Source organism: Siniperca chuatsi, linkage group LG9 (genome assembly GCF_020085105.1).
Source record: "Siniperca chuatsi isolate FFG_IHB_CAS linkage group LG9, ASM2008510v1, whole genome shotgun sequence".
Lineage (NCBI taxonomy): Eukaryota > Metazoa > Chordata > Actinopteri > Centrarchiformes > Sinipercidae > Siniperca > Siniperca chuatsi.
The window spans coordinates 1,571,546-1,585,975 of NC_058050.1; the positions used below are offsets into that span (position 1 = coordinate 1,571,546).

The following is a 14,430-nucleotide window of genomic DNA, read 5'->3' on the forward strand; positions in this document are numbered from 1 at the left end:
CGTAACCACAAATAACTTCTGATAATATTTAACAGCACACACAAACAACTATCCACAGAGAAAAGGCTCAGATATAAAGATTGATCTTGGCATTTTAAGGATTAATATTACATAATTCCACCGCAGAAAGTTAATAATGGGGTTCCTTTCTTCTTCTTCTTCTGTTTTTTGTTTACCCAGCGAGTCGTTTGGGTCTGTACTCTAAAGGCGGTCAGTGTTTGTCTGGAGACGAGGTGGATCACCTCGACCTGCAGCAGCTTTCAAACATCGTCCCCCGAGTGAGAACACACACACACACACACACACACACACACACACACACTCACACACTCACACATATAGTCCTGGTTATTCTGAAATAGAAAATGTGCAGCACATCCATATTTGAAGCTAATGAGAGACTTTGAGAGGCTGGTAACGGCAGGAAGTAGTAATAGTAATTATCACAGAACGCACATTTTTGTTTCTGCATAGGTTTTGTATTTGTCTGAAGTGAAGTTGAACTCGTCGTGAACGCCGCGTCTTCTGTCTCCACAGATAGCCGTGTTTTATCGAGCCAGTCCCAGACACAAGCTGAAGATCGTCAAGGTGAGCAGGATCAACAGTGATTCACTTTCCAAGCTAGTCTTGGGATCTAAACCTGCAAACTGTGGATCAAAAGAACTGTTTGTTTGTCCTTTTTTAAAGATAATGTCAGTATCAGTTTACTTTTATTTTTTTATTTTAGACCATCAGAAGCTCATACTGCTGGTCTGAAGTCATGAGCTGTTCAGAGACAAACAAACCGAATAATAAATGACATGTTTAGGCTGCAATCTTTATACATCTTCAGTATGCACTCAGTTTGCTCTGTAGAATCGAGTGTAAACAGGTCATTTGCTCTCTGCTGTGAAGTTTGGTAACAGCATGCAGTGACTGAAGAAGATTTAGCTTGAACTGAAACCCCCTCAAAGTTTTGCAGCCCATCCGCTTCTCTATCAGATACAGATCAGAGGAAAATCTTCCAGATGACTTCAGGTCTTATTTTCAAATAAATTCATGCTGACTCATCCGGACAGTCGCCTAATCTTCCTCTTTAGCCTGTTGTTTGTTTAGGTTTTCTTTTAATAGCGTGAATTTGTTTTATATTATATGGGTAGAGGTCATCGATAAGCCATCCTGGGCTTTATTTCATCTCCCCGCACGTTCATTTCCATTGTTATATTCACATCATTTGTTTGGTTTTAAGCTGTGCAGTTAAATAAAACTCAAGCTCAAAACTCAAGGTAACATGGTGCCTTTCAGCTGAATGACAAAAGTATTTTTGTCAAAGTGTTAGTGTTGAAACTTTCTTCTTATTCTAAAATGAACTAAAAGGATATTTGTCAGTAGGATCTCTCTGATAAACAGAACAAAATGCTGAACCACAAGCTCTGAACGCTCTTCATTTGTCAGTCGGTAAATGAAAGTTAAAGTCCCGCCTCTCTGCAGTCCCTCCAGAACATCGGCGCCGTGGTGGCCATGACGGGTGACGGGGTGAACGACGCTGTGGCTCTGAAGGCCGCAGACATCGGCGTGGCGATGGGCCAGACGGGCACCGACGTCTGCAAGGAGGCGGCCGACATGATCCTGGTGGACGACGACTTCCAGACCATCATGTGAGTCGACGGCGTGGGCGCTCTTGACCCTGCAGTAAACGTTTTAAGGCACCTTAAAGCTGCGAGAACAAAGAGTAAGCACTGTTCTCTGCTTCCAGGTCGGCCATCGAGGAAGGCAAAGGGATTTACAACAACATTAAAAACTTCGTCCGCTTCCAGCTGAGCACGTGAGTGGAAACACACTGTCAGAGTCAAAATATTACAGACTCACAGCTAGTTTTATACCAATCACATTCACATAGTAGGCGTGGTCCTCTTCCATTTTTCTTTTTATTAAATAATTGGGAACAGTCCACCGCACGTACAGACGTTTCGGGGTCTGCCTTCCTCAGCGTGTGTGTGTGTGTGTGTGTGTGTGTCTACAATCATTTAATAAAAATTTGTGAGATTAAACATAAAGGCAACGAGCCGAGCCCATTCCTCCCTTTTTGATTTTGCATAAATAGTTTTATACCAACCTGACACTCCCTCCCCCCCGCTGGTCTCCAGGAGTATTGCAGCTCTGACTCTCATCTCCTTGGCAACGCTGATGAACTTCCCCAACCCGCTGAACGCCATGCAGATCCTGTGGATCAACATCATCATGGACGGACCTCCAGCTCAGAGGTACAGGGGCATCATGGGAGCTGTAGTGCAGAGGCACTGCTGTTCTGTTAATACATTCTACATTTATGAAGTTACACATGATGGGTGTTTTTTCAGGCTGATTCCAGTAGACTCTGTGTATTTAGATTTGTCTACTTTTAAGCCAACAAGATGAATTAATGATTCATTATTCCTCCACCACAATTTAATATCCGGCAGTTGTAGAAAGGACAACAACATTTAGATCTTCATGTTGAGAAGTAACACTTTATTTTTTCCGGTATAAAATGTCTTAGGAAGTTTCCTTTAATGACATATGTAATGTGTTACTAATTATAGGGCTAATAGAGACATTTCTGAGACAATCATTTTAATCAGAGTTCAGTTAGTTGAGTTTATAAGCAGTTGCTGATTTCCAGACGAATGCCTTTGAAATAAAATGTGCAGAAAATGTAACTGAACAGCAAATAAAATGTGCAAAACCCATAGAAGAATGGATATTTTTTTCGGTGTCTTTGAGGATGTCGGGTTACATGATGTCTTCTGGCTCAGGCTTACGTACATTTGATATTTTAAACAGTTTTAATACTGACATCAAAAACATCGCGGTGCTGTTTTAACACTGACGAAACACCAAACCATGACCTCTTCTACTTTAGAAGCTTGTGGTGCGTCAGGAGTGCCTTGTTTGTGACGGTGAGCGTTTTGTTGTCAGTTTGGGTGTGGAGCCTGTGGACCGGGACGTGATCAGAAAGCCTCCTCGTAACGTGAGAGACAGCATCATCACTCGCGGCCTGCTCGTCAAAGTCCTGGTGTCGGCGCTCATCATCGTCTGCGGGACGCTGTTTGTCTTCTGGAGAGAGGTGCGGCGCTTTGCTTTGCTGCTCAGCTGATGATGGCTCTGCCTTCATCTGTGGGACAAGCTCAATGAAATGTTTCACAAAAGTTGTATAAAATCTTTCTTCTTCTCTTTTTTTTTTCTCTCTCTCTCGTGGTGTAAAAACTGATTTTATCATTTGTAGAAGTGAAGCGAAATCCTTAAAGAAGATCGGTAAGCCGAGTCGACGGTTTGAATATTAGCAAGAGAGCTGGAAAAAGAAATGAACAAAGTTTAAGATCGGTCACAGGAGGGCCAGGATTGTAATGCTAGCTTTTAGGGCAGCATATCATCATTGTTGTTGTTTTTTTGTTGTTTTTTATATCTGTCAATATGAGACCAGAGTTTCAGCACTGAGAAAATGATAAAACAGTTCTGTTGATACCTTACTAAGTATAAACACATAAACATGCATGCATTTAGAATTTGATGTACAAGAACGAGCAACGAGGAAAAGTTAAAACCACGTTTTTCGTTAATCAAAACTTAGCAAACAAGATTGACAAAGCTACAGACACAGATGGCAATAAAACTAAACAACAAGACTAGTTAATTAACGAAGACAGATGACAAAAAGTGTAGTAAAACGATTGTAAATATTTGTGTTTGGTTTTCAGTTGCAGGACAACGTGATCACTCCTCGAGACACCACCATGACCTTCACCTGCTTTGTCTTTTTCGACATGTTCAACGCTCTGAGCTCTCGTTCTCAGGTAACCTGAGAGGGCGCTTATCTGAATGAAAAGGCTCCGCTGAGCTTAACTAACGGTTTCCTCCTGAGAAAACTAACTGCGCCGGTGTCTTTGTTGCTGAAATTTGCCTTTTTAATGTTGCTAAAATCATAAACCGGGTTGGATTAATGTAATGTAATGTATGCTCCTCAGACTCGTATGATCCATGAGTTGGGTCTGTGCAGTAACAGGACGTTCTGTTACGCCGTCCTGGCCTCCATCATGGGTCAGCTCCTCGTCATCTACTTCCCTCCTCTACAGAGCGTCTTCCAGACAGAGAGCCTCAGCATCTTCGGTAAGAGCAAAGTCACAAATATATGTTTGGAGTATCAAATACACCCCACCTGTCATTTTCAAATATGGCTGCGAGGGACCGAGCTTTCAAAACGACGATTTTATTCACCCAAAAATGACAATTTACAAAATATGCAACAAAGGTCCCATAAAAGAGGTCAACTAAACAGAACTAAACCAAACTGAACACACGTATATAATGGCCGATCAGACCATTTTAGAGACAAAAGGGGTAACGCGACCAACTAAACTTCAAATAAAACAAAACAGGACAATTAGTCTATCAGTATTAAGATCTTAATGATTTAACGAAAACAAAAACTCCAAAAAAAAAAAAGAAATAAACCAAAACTCTAAACTAGAAATCCCAGACCCCCCCTCGTGATGATGTGGGCACTTGGTACAGTCTGATTGGCCACTTCCTGTATTTAACAGCTCTGCTTCTTTTACTCGGGCTTGACGAGATGTCCCTCCAGCAGCAGCACTGCTAACTCAGAAGAGATTAAGATAAACTTAACTCTGCACAGAAGTCAACTTAATGTGAACTGATGTAAAACTGAAGTCCTTATTATCGGGCCCCAACACATCACTAAACAAATACTGCCGTCTACCGGTAACCTGTCGCAACATGTCGAGCCTGTTGCAGGAAATCTCGGTGACCTGTTTGACAGCAGTTTGTTTTGAGCAACGTGTCACTGAGCTCGTCCAATCATGTTTCTATCACCTCAGAAACATCGCAACAATCCGATCTATTTTAAATCCTAGTGACGCAGAAACTATCTGCTTTTATCTCCTCACGCCTCGATTACTGTAACAGCCCGTTCACTCGTCTTAATCTAAACACTGTGAAACGCCTGCAGACTGTACAGGACTCAGCTGCTCGGCTGTAAACCAGGACCGAGAGGTGCGACCACATCACACCTGGTTCAGCCTCTTTACATCGGCTCCCTGTTTGTTTCAGGTTCGACTTTAAGATCTTGTTGATGACTTTTAAGGCTCTTCATGGCTCCAGACTATATTTTAGACCTTGTAATCCCTTATGAACCTTCACGTAGTCTGAGATCTTCGGGCAGGGGTCTCCTGTCTGTTCCTGAGTCCAGGATGGAAACTAAGGGGGGCAGAGCTTTGGCCATCAGGGCCCCGAGGATCTGGATCATCCTGCCCGAAGACATCAGGCTGTCTGAGTCAGAGTCTTCGTTTAAGTCTCTTCTCAAAACACATTTTTATCTGAAAGCAGATCCTGATTTTACCTGAACTGGCTGTTTATTTTATTGCTTTTATGTATTTTATTTCTTTATATTTCATCATTCACTGTGGTGTTTTATTTCTCTTGTTGTGAAGCACTTTGTACTTTGTTTTGATAAGTGCTCTATAAATAAAGTTTTATCATTATTATTATTAATGTGCGCGCTACACATAGAAACTGAGTCTTGAGATGTCCTAAAATGGCCACCGTACAGAGGATAAACCTTTTTAATGTACTGTAGGTAACAACATGACTGACCCCACCCTCAGGACAAACTGATAGAGGTAAAGATCTAAGAATAGAAAAGTTGCTTCTCCGTTTTTCATCCACGCATGTCCGTAGACTTTTAAACTGTGCGTTACGTACTCCGTACAGGTTTTGAGTCTGTTCACACAAGAAACAAGAGAAACCAAACTCAAAAAAGTCAGTATGCAGACTACAGAAAATGGAGTGCTGTTGATGGACACTGCTGTCCCACAATGCAATGCACAAAGGAGATGGAGGAGCTGCTCACAGCTGAAATTGTAGAAAACAAATTATTGAATCTATAGAAAAACATTTTGTCTCTTTTGTAAAGTTTAATTGTCGGTTTTAACCAGAAGTCTCAGTTTGAATAAATCAGTCGGTGCGCGTATTGTGTCGTATCCTGTTAAGTGAGTTAACCGACGATGTAAACTGTACATTCTGATCCTCCTCCAGACCTGCTGTTCCTGGTGACCCTCACCTCCTCGGTGTGCGTGGTGTCTGAGGTCATCAAGATGGTGGAGAGGTGGAGGGGAGCTGAGAGGAGCCCGCCCGCCGACTGCTTCCACGAGGTATGACACCCTCCCTCCCCCCCGCGCTGTCCGGGCCGAAGGACTCTGAGGTTTGGAGGAAGAAGAGGAGGAGGAGGAGTGTGATGGGTTTTAGGATCTCACAACTGATGGCACTGATTAATTAAGACTGAAAGGACTTGTGGGATTTTCCTGTGAGCTCCTCAGGAGGGAGGAGAAACTCTGGTCTGGGACTGGAGGAAGCTCCCGGCCCTCGAGGGGACGGAGGGAGGCGAGTTAGCGGACTGGACTTTGATTAAACTGGGAAGACAAGATGGCTGCTGGGAGATCTGACCCTCTACTCTGCGTTTGGTCCAGCAGAGGCCTTTAATACCGATCCACAGCAGCTGTTTAGCTTGTGCCCCCTCCGCGCTCGGCCTCGTTGTAGATTCCCGACTGTAGCTTTGGGGAAACCGACCGCACCTTCCTGCCGTGAACCGGCTCCAGTTTGCTCCTCGTTATTTAGGACGTAACTCTCTGAAGAATCAAGGCTAGAGACGTGTAGAGTCTTTTATAATTTGTCATTTAGAAGGTGTTGACCACTATTCAGCTTGCTTTTCTTGGTTGAATGCGGTAACTTCAAACACGCAGGACGACTTGTTTTGATTCCTCTATAGATGGGTTTACAGTATATGGTGGAGGTGTTAACGGTACAAAATTCAGTTTTCTTTCAATTTATTTAGCAACAAATAAACACCTTACAGAGTTCCTAATTTCTGCTGTAAAGATTAAGGCCCTGAAACATGTACATATAGTCAGTTATTTAAAGGAAACTAAGACAATATGTCAGTGTTGCTGTAGGTTAATTACAGAACTGTATGCACATAAATGAACATTACAGTGCACTTGAAGCATTTAGGGCATATAAAGCTTTAATCTCATGTTTTCTGCTGTAGAAGTCTGTGGCTGCCAATATTAAAATGAAATTTAATTTTCCGTTTATGTGCACAGATTTTCAAATTACACGGAAGTCGTCCTTTTCTTGGTCGTTTTTTCATAATATTGGACAGATTTTTTTCAAAAGAGGTTTGTCCTGTTTGTTATGGAAATTTCCTGGTTAAAAATTACAACATAACCAATAAAGTCTACTCTGTTGAAACATTCAAATTATAAATTTTACCTGATGAGGACTGAAGCAAAATCAGGCTGTAATTCATATTCATGTTTAAATCCAGTTTGCAGTTTAGTTTATTGAGTTCATTGTCTGCCAATTTTAAAATGAAAAGTCTATTTTACATTAAACGCCATTATTATTATTATTATTTTTTTTTTTTTATTATCATTATTATTAAGGCAGTCTCTCAGGTTTCGGAGTAGACTGAAAAATTATTTGTCAATTTAATATTAATTTCATTTAGTTTTCGTTTTGCCAGTAATTATGCTTTTCCAACATGAAAATAAAAATTAGATATACTTTTTTTTTTTATTGTAAAAACATCTTGTTTGATTAAGTGATTTGATTTTAATGTTGGCAGCCGTAGACTTCCATACTCTCTGACTCTGTCTGGTCACATGTCTGCAGCGATGACACACTCCTGTGGTTGTTGTAGGACGGGATATTATATATTACACACTAGCGTCGATACCAGAACAAGTTTTTTTTGATTACTCTGAGACTTTTACTTTACTTACTGAATTTTCTTTCATTGAACAAAAGAAGCCAAAGTTCTCAAATTTTAAATGTTGTTTAAACACAAGCAGCCTTACAAGAACTTTGTCAATCTAAGATTTTGAATTAAAATCAGAAACTATCTGATCGGAGAAAAAGCAACCCGGACGTTAATCTGACCAGACATTTGACGGCAGCTTTCAGTCGGCGTCGCGGTCTGAATCTGCCGTCACGAAAGAGGCAGCTTGATTGATTCAGGTATTTCAGAGACATAATGTTATCTGAGTTGAGTTAAACAATGTTGACACATCAATTTTTTATTTTTTTTTTGGTCAAGTGTTTCTGTCGTTTACTTTGAAACCATAAAGCTCCCAAACACAAAATGTAAATTATTTTGGAGGCTCTTCCAGCTCTGGCTTTTCGTTTCGGTTTTACTAAAGCGATGATGCTAAAGTTAGCTATGTGAGCTGGGCTAACCGGACTAACCTGATCTTTGTTCTTTATTTTCACCAGACCAGCTGAACCAAATACCATTGGCATAACAAATACAGGTGTGAACGATACAGAAATATTTCTTGTACGAACAGTTTAGGAGGAATAAATGTACCATTACACCTCCACTATACGGGCTCGTTTCTGTGATCCACATATGATGATTCATGCTTCTTTCCACGCACACTGGTTTTTTTTAAATTAAAAGGAACTCTGGTTTCTGTTGTACAGCTGATGACAAACGCTTTTCTGTCATATTTAAGCTCCTCCACACCTTTAAAAACACGTCTGTGCTGACGAATGACTGACTCTTCTGGCACAAACCAGCCGCTGTTTGCTGGTCACTCGGTGAAAGTGGCTGCAGAAAGATACGTTCCCTAACCCTAACCGCGAAGTTTAACATCCTGATGCTAAATGTGGAATTAGGCCTCAAAAACCACCAACGCTGACACAACGGTGCCGGCACGGTCGCTTCAGGGTACAAACGCAGATACTTCAGTAACAATGCTTTCTCATCCTGTGCCTTAGAGAGGTCATCGACCATTTTAATTATCTCCACTTCAGTGGAAAAGAAGCCCTTTACTGACGGATGGCTTTTCCGTTTAATCAGTTTCAGCACTTCATGAAGAATCGCCTCATATATTAACTTTAGTTTTATTTTTTTTTTATAGTTCTCGTTGATTTTATCTCCCTCATTCAGTCAGGATTTACTGCCACTCCTCCACCTTTTTAATCAATATAGAGAAGCCAGGGTGCTTTCTGGGAAATGTAGTCCACTCGGCTTTCACACCGTTGGGAGTTTTGACTCGTAGTTATAATCTGCTGTAGTCTTCGCAGGCTCAAACAACGTGAACACTAGAAAAGTGGAAAGAAAATACCTTCACTCTGCTGCTGTTAACTAGAATTTAATTTTATTTCATGTTGTGCACATGACCGACGGCGTCTACAGCAGCAGAGTCCAGGTCGTCTGTTTGTAACACGCAGCCTTTGCTGATGTCAGTACAAGGCTTTATCAGTGAAACATGGTGAGATTTTATTTCTGACAAAAACAAACAAAAAAAAAAAAGATATATTAAAGGAAATTTACTGTTGTTTTTTTTTACAACTTGAGTCTTATTTTTTGTAGCTTTTCCATCGTTCCTGTTGGTTCTGATAAGATTTCTGCTCTGAGATCAGTTGATTCGGTGACATCTCCACGACAGAGAGGAGGGAAGCGTCACATTACAGCATAATGTCTCACCGGACGTCACAGACCCACGTCAGCAACAGGTCCCAGCTCAGCAAGTCTGACAAGAAGATATAGATAGAAGTATTCAATGAGCACTATTGAATAAGGACCAATTAAATGAGTCTGAGAACGCAACGTGAGCAGTCAGACGGGTTTAACCGTGCGAGTTAAAACAAGGCAGGAAGCTGTTTGGTTTTGGGGTCGTGTTGCTTCAGGTACAGGTGAGACAGTGGAGTATGATCCAGGAAGAAGTCACAGGTCCGTGAGTTTGAAGGTTTATCAGACGCCAAAACGCTGAACATCCGTTTTATAACACTCCAGGATTTTACAACTCTGGCAAGCCAGCTGTTTGATCCTTTGGTCACGCCGACCGCGAGGTAAACAGCAGAAATACACCGTTCACCTTACCACCAGGAAAGTGCGCTTGTACATATCTGATTGGCCAACGCGGTACAGTGCCGGATGGCGTCGCGCTACATTGACACCACCGCTGCGTCACCAGCCTGGCTCCATTGAAATGAATGAGTGGGCTGCATGTTTTTACGCTGGGCTGAAAGGCCTAAAGTACAACAAACACTACAGACTGGGACAGAAATCAATAAAAAAAAATATATATATATATATATATATATATATATATATATAAAATAAAGTGACTATAATTGACCAACTCAAAGAAGATTTAGTGTTTAAATCATCTGAAGCACTTATTTAGAAGAGGAAACTAAAGCAGACTTTCAGTGTATTTACCACGTAACCCTAGTTGTTGGTGTACGCAGTTTTACAGTAGAGGGGATGATTATAAGCGGTTTAGATAATATTTCTAAACTTCATGTTTGTTTTCAACCTGTCAGAGTGTCTGACTGCTCCTGTTTCTGCTCCGCTCGACGACTTTCTCGTTATTTGGCCCCACGTCAGATTTTAGCAATTAAGAAGCTCAAAACTCAGGTTGTACACAACGCAGCAGAGCTGATGTTTCTGCCCCGTCATTAACTCCCATCAAGGATCGCATGACGTCCATCTTGTCCTGCGTCCTCTCTCTCACTTGTTTTTGAGGTCTCTTTTCCACTTCCTACAGCCAGATGTGATTAAAACCTGCAGTTCATGACTGAGCCGCATTTCCTCTGTCATCGATCCAGATGTTCTGTTGGTTTCTGTGATCTCTCTCTCTCTCTTTCTCTCTGTGTGTGTGAACTTGTACGTTTTACACTGTAAAATAAGTGAAAGTTCATCTCCTGTTTTAACAACGTTCATGTGCGCTTGTTGTATAAATTGTGCTTTCTGTATCCGCTGTGTGTCGGGGCCAAATGTGACTGGTGGCAGGTCTTTTTCTCTGGAGGCTGGGAAGTATCTCACAAAGCAGGTCCGGCCCCCCAACTCTCACCTGCTGTTGTAACCATGGCGACATTTAGACGTTTGATACCCACACTGAGTCTTAAGTAAGCAATTAATCGATCAATAGAAAGTTAATCAGCAACTATTTTGATAATAGAAGTCATTTTTCAAGCAAAAAAGCCAACCATTCCAGCGTCTTAAATGCGAGGAAAATGTTATTAGGTTTGGTGCTGTTGGACATTTTTATAGATTTTACAAATGAGCAAGAAAATATCAGCAAATTAATCAGTAATGAAAATATTCAGTAGTTGCAGCTCTCATCTAAAGCAAAGCTGTAGTACTTTTTAAAAAATGTGTTAAAAGAAATCCAAACACATTTAAACGCATTTTTCAAAGGTTACATTTACAAAATAGTCTGATGAAAATGATTATGAATTAATGAATAATTAAAGTCTTTTTTGAAATGTCATTATTAGGCCTCAATGTTTTGGGACTATTTTGAAAACATACCAGAAGTAAGGGAAGTCAGTTAAAGTCAATTCAAACGGCAACAAATTTGATCATCTATTAGTTTTTCCAAGCACAAATGCCAAATATTTATTTATCTATTCTTTGTCTCACTCTTAGTGAATTTAATATTTTTAGGTTTTGGACAAAAAGCAGTTTTAAGACGTTACCATGGGATGTTTAAAAAATAAAAAAAAAAGCAAAGAGTCTGTTAAAGTTTTCCCAGTCGATTAATCAGTTAGTCTGAAAATTAATCAGCAACAAATTTGAGAATTAATTACATTTTTCAAGCAAAAGTCTCAAACATTCCCTTGTTTCAGCTTCTTTTACGTTGTTTTATATATCGTTGTAAACTAAATATCTTTGGGTTTTGGACTTTGAATATGTCGCCTGCTCATAAGTGTCATAAACAAACTACAACACTAAGTCGTAATTCAACATAATGAACACAAACTAATGTTTTTAATTGTTTTTAATCCACAAAGTTGGAAGAACACTACTGTCTAAAATTGACAATTTTTTAAATGAAACTAAAACCAGACCAGAAATACGCTAAAGTACGTCGGCGCGGGTGTCCACATACTTTTGGCTGTAACGTCTATCTGACATTTAGAGCTGATATTTGTTTTTCCTGGAGCAACCAGTAAATTTATAACGTTCTCCCAGTGAGGCAAAACAAAAACAGCCAGTTTCACATTTGAAAGGAGACGATATATTACAGGAAACCATTTTCATACATTTTTTAAAAAGTGCATATAAAGTCTGTGGGACAGTAAACTTGAATATTTAGTAAACAGAGATTTCATCACGTGTCCATCGTTATTAATTTGGTGTCTTTATGGTAACTTCTGACAGACGGCCGAGCTTTGTGAAATAACTGTTTTTACTCTCAGCACAAGTTCGTCTGTTTTTACCAGCGTTTGTGTTTGAAGTCTGAAAAACAAAAATCACATGTGACCAGTAAAAAAAACCCGGGAGAGGACAGAGCTGCTGCTGTAAAGACCAAACACCAGTCACACCACTGACTCGCTCTCTTTATCCTCGGCTTTTATAGTGTGTGTGTGTGTGTGTGTGTGTGTCTGAATGAGAATAAAATGTATATTAAAATTTTATAAATCTTTTAAAGAAGCTCGCTTTGTTTTTATTCATATTTCACGGTGTAGACACACATTATATTCAGAGGCAGTTTTGAGTAGCAGAGCAAAGTTTATTCACAAGTTTGTTCCATTAACAAAATACTGTTACCCCATAAAATGAGATTTAACGTTTCCTTATTTGTATTCCTTCATTCTTACCTCAATGAGTGCAAATAAATGTAAGAAATAAACAGATAAATATTGAAAAATGTAAGATGAATTTTACAAATTTCCTTTTTTCCCCCCCTTTGCAGTTAAAACCTTCGTTTCTGATTAGCAGAGAAGTTAACAACAAAAGATTTTTACAAAATAAAACATTTAAAAAGTTTAAAAATTCTGTTTGTTTGTTTTTTTAAGTTAAAAAGTGCTGCGTTAAATAGAACTTAAATAAATCTAAATACACTTAAAAAAAATTTTTAAAAAGCCAGCAGAGCACAAACATCGAATCAGACGTTTGCACAGAATTTCCCGTATTCACTTTCGGCTACATGAGATTTAAAAAATGACTTATTGATGGCACAAAAGCTGCCGTGCGCAGTCAGCAGTGGCGGAAGAAATATTCGGATACTTTACATCAAAGTAGCAATACAACAATGTTAAAAATACTCCAATACAAGGATTCTTGTGTTGACGAGGACAGCACACCTTTACATACATTTAACAGAATTTTCCTCTAAAACCGTTTCCCTGTTTGATTGGTTAGCACCCCAAGCAATCCCAGGATGCACTGCACTGGCTTCTCATTGGTTCAGTCCCAGTGTCAGCCCTCTGGAACTGATTTCTGAGTTGCATCTTTCAACAAACTTGTCTGGCAAATGATTCGGTCAACAAGGGATTCAAGATTCAAAAGATACAAGACTGGATCCTCCAAATCTGGGTTTAAAAAAAAAAAAAAAAAAAAGACCTTTTTTGAAGGTGGCGGCATCTAAAACGGCACAACTGCCTCTTACGTCACGAGGACTCAGGATTGTCATCAGATACATGAGGGCTCTGTCTCACTTTTTTTGTTCTGTTATGCACTTTCTGTATTTCTGCACTAAACAAAGCTGCACCAATTATTATTTTACATCAGCGATGGATCATATAACTGCGTGTGACGTGAAAGGCGTCGTTCACAACGACAAACCCACCTCAACTCTGGAGCGTCAGTTTGTCGTTTCGCTTTGAAAGCCCACGACTTCCCTACTGTCGTTCAGAGTTCACAGTTAGCGTTTAGCAGCCGAAGAGCCAGAGACCAAACCAGAGCTAAAAGGAGAGTGAATATTGGACCGACGGGGGTTTATATAAGTTTATAAAACTTGTTAGCAAACAGCTAAAAACTTGGATGACGTGAGAATACATAAAACATGGGTGGAGCGTCCATAAACTGGACATGGAGCTGGACGGCTGAGATCAGAGGAGGTCCTGGCCCCTGCACTCCGCTTTTCGGGCCAGTTCTGGGTTTTTGCACCGGTTGTTTCTCTCTTTAGCTCTGTAACGAGTCTTCACTGACACCAAGTCGACCAGATGTAGATCCTGGTGTGCTCTGACCACGCTGCTAGCTTCAGTCGCAGTCTCCTCGTCGTCCTCGTACAGGAGGAACAGCTGCTGCAGGTTGGCGGTCAGGTCGTCCAGAGGCTGCCGCTGTGGAGCCGTCGCTGTCTTCTGGGTCTCTGAGGGCGTCGACGCCTTCTGAGTATGAAACTGGTGGACGACGGCCAGCATGGTTAGGTACTGTTTCACACTGGAGCGATTGCTCTTCAGAAGGTACTTCAGTTTTCCTCCTTTCCTCATCGTGTGGACCAGCTGGTGGACCACCGTCCCCTCATACAACCTGGGACAACATCAGAAGGACAAGATGGAGATTTACCATCAGCCAGGGAGGAATCAGGGACATCACCTGGATGAGCCAAGGTGTTAACAGTCACCTGTGAGTCCGTATTTAATTTTCTTGCTAGTGAA

At 40.6% G+C, this 14,430-nt stretch overlaps 1 protein-coding gene across 4 annotated transcripts in view; it reads left to right on the forward strand.

Annotated features, from left to right (window-relative positions):
• The window catches only part of atp2c1 (ATPase secretory pathway Ca2+ transporting 1), a 55,284-nt gene extending 42,803 nt beyond the window's left edge, over positions 1 to 12,481 (forward strand). For all 4 annotated transcript variants that reach the window (XM_044208534.1, XM_044208532.1, XM_044208533.1 and 1 more), the window contains 9 exons: positions 181 to 278; positions 538 to 588; positions 1,471 to 1,637; positions 1,736 to 1,804; positions 2,127 to 2,243; positions 2,938 to 3,085; positions 3,717 to 3,812; positions 3,984 to 4,125; positions 6,070 to 12,481. In XM_044208534.1, coding sequence (XP_044064469.1) covers positions 181 to 278; positions 538 to 588; positions 1,471 to 1,637; positions 1,736 to 1,804; positions 2,127 to 2,243; positions 2,938 to 3,085; positions 3,717 to 3,812; positions 3,984 to 4,125; positions 6,070 to 6,191 — 1,010 coding nt within the window. In that variant the 3' untranslated portion in view covers positions 6,192 to 12,481. The remainder of the gene's footprint in view (positions 1 to 180; positions 279 to 537; positions 589 to 1,470; positions 1,638 to 1,735; positions 1,805 to 2,126; positions 2,244 to 2,937; positions 3,086 to 3,716; positions 3,813 to 3,983; positions 4,126 to 6,069) is intronic.
• Positions 12,482 to 14,430: the final 1,949 nt, after the last annotated feature.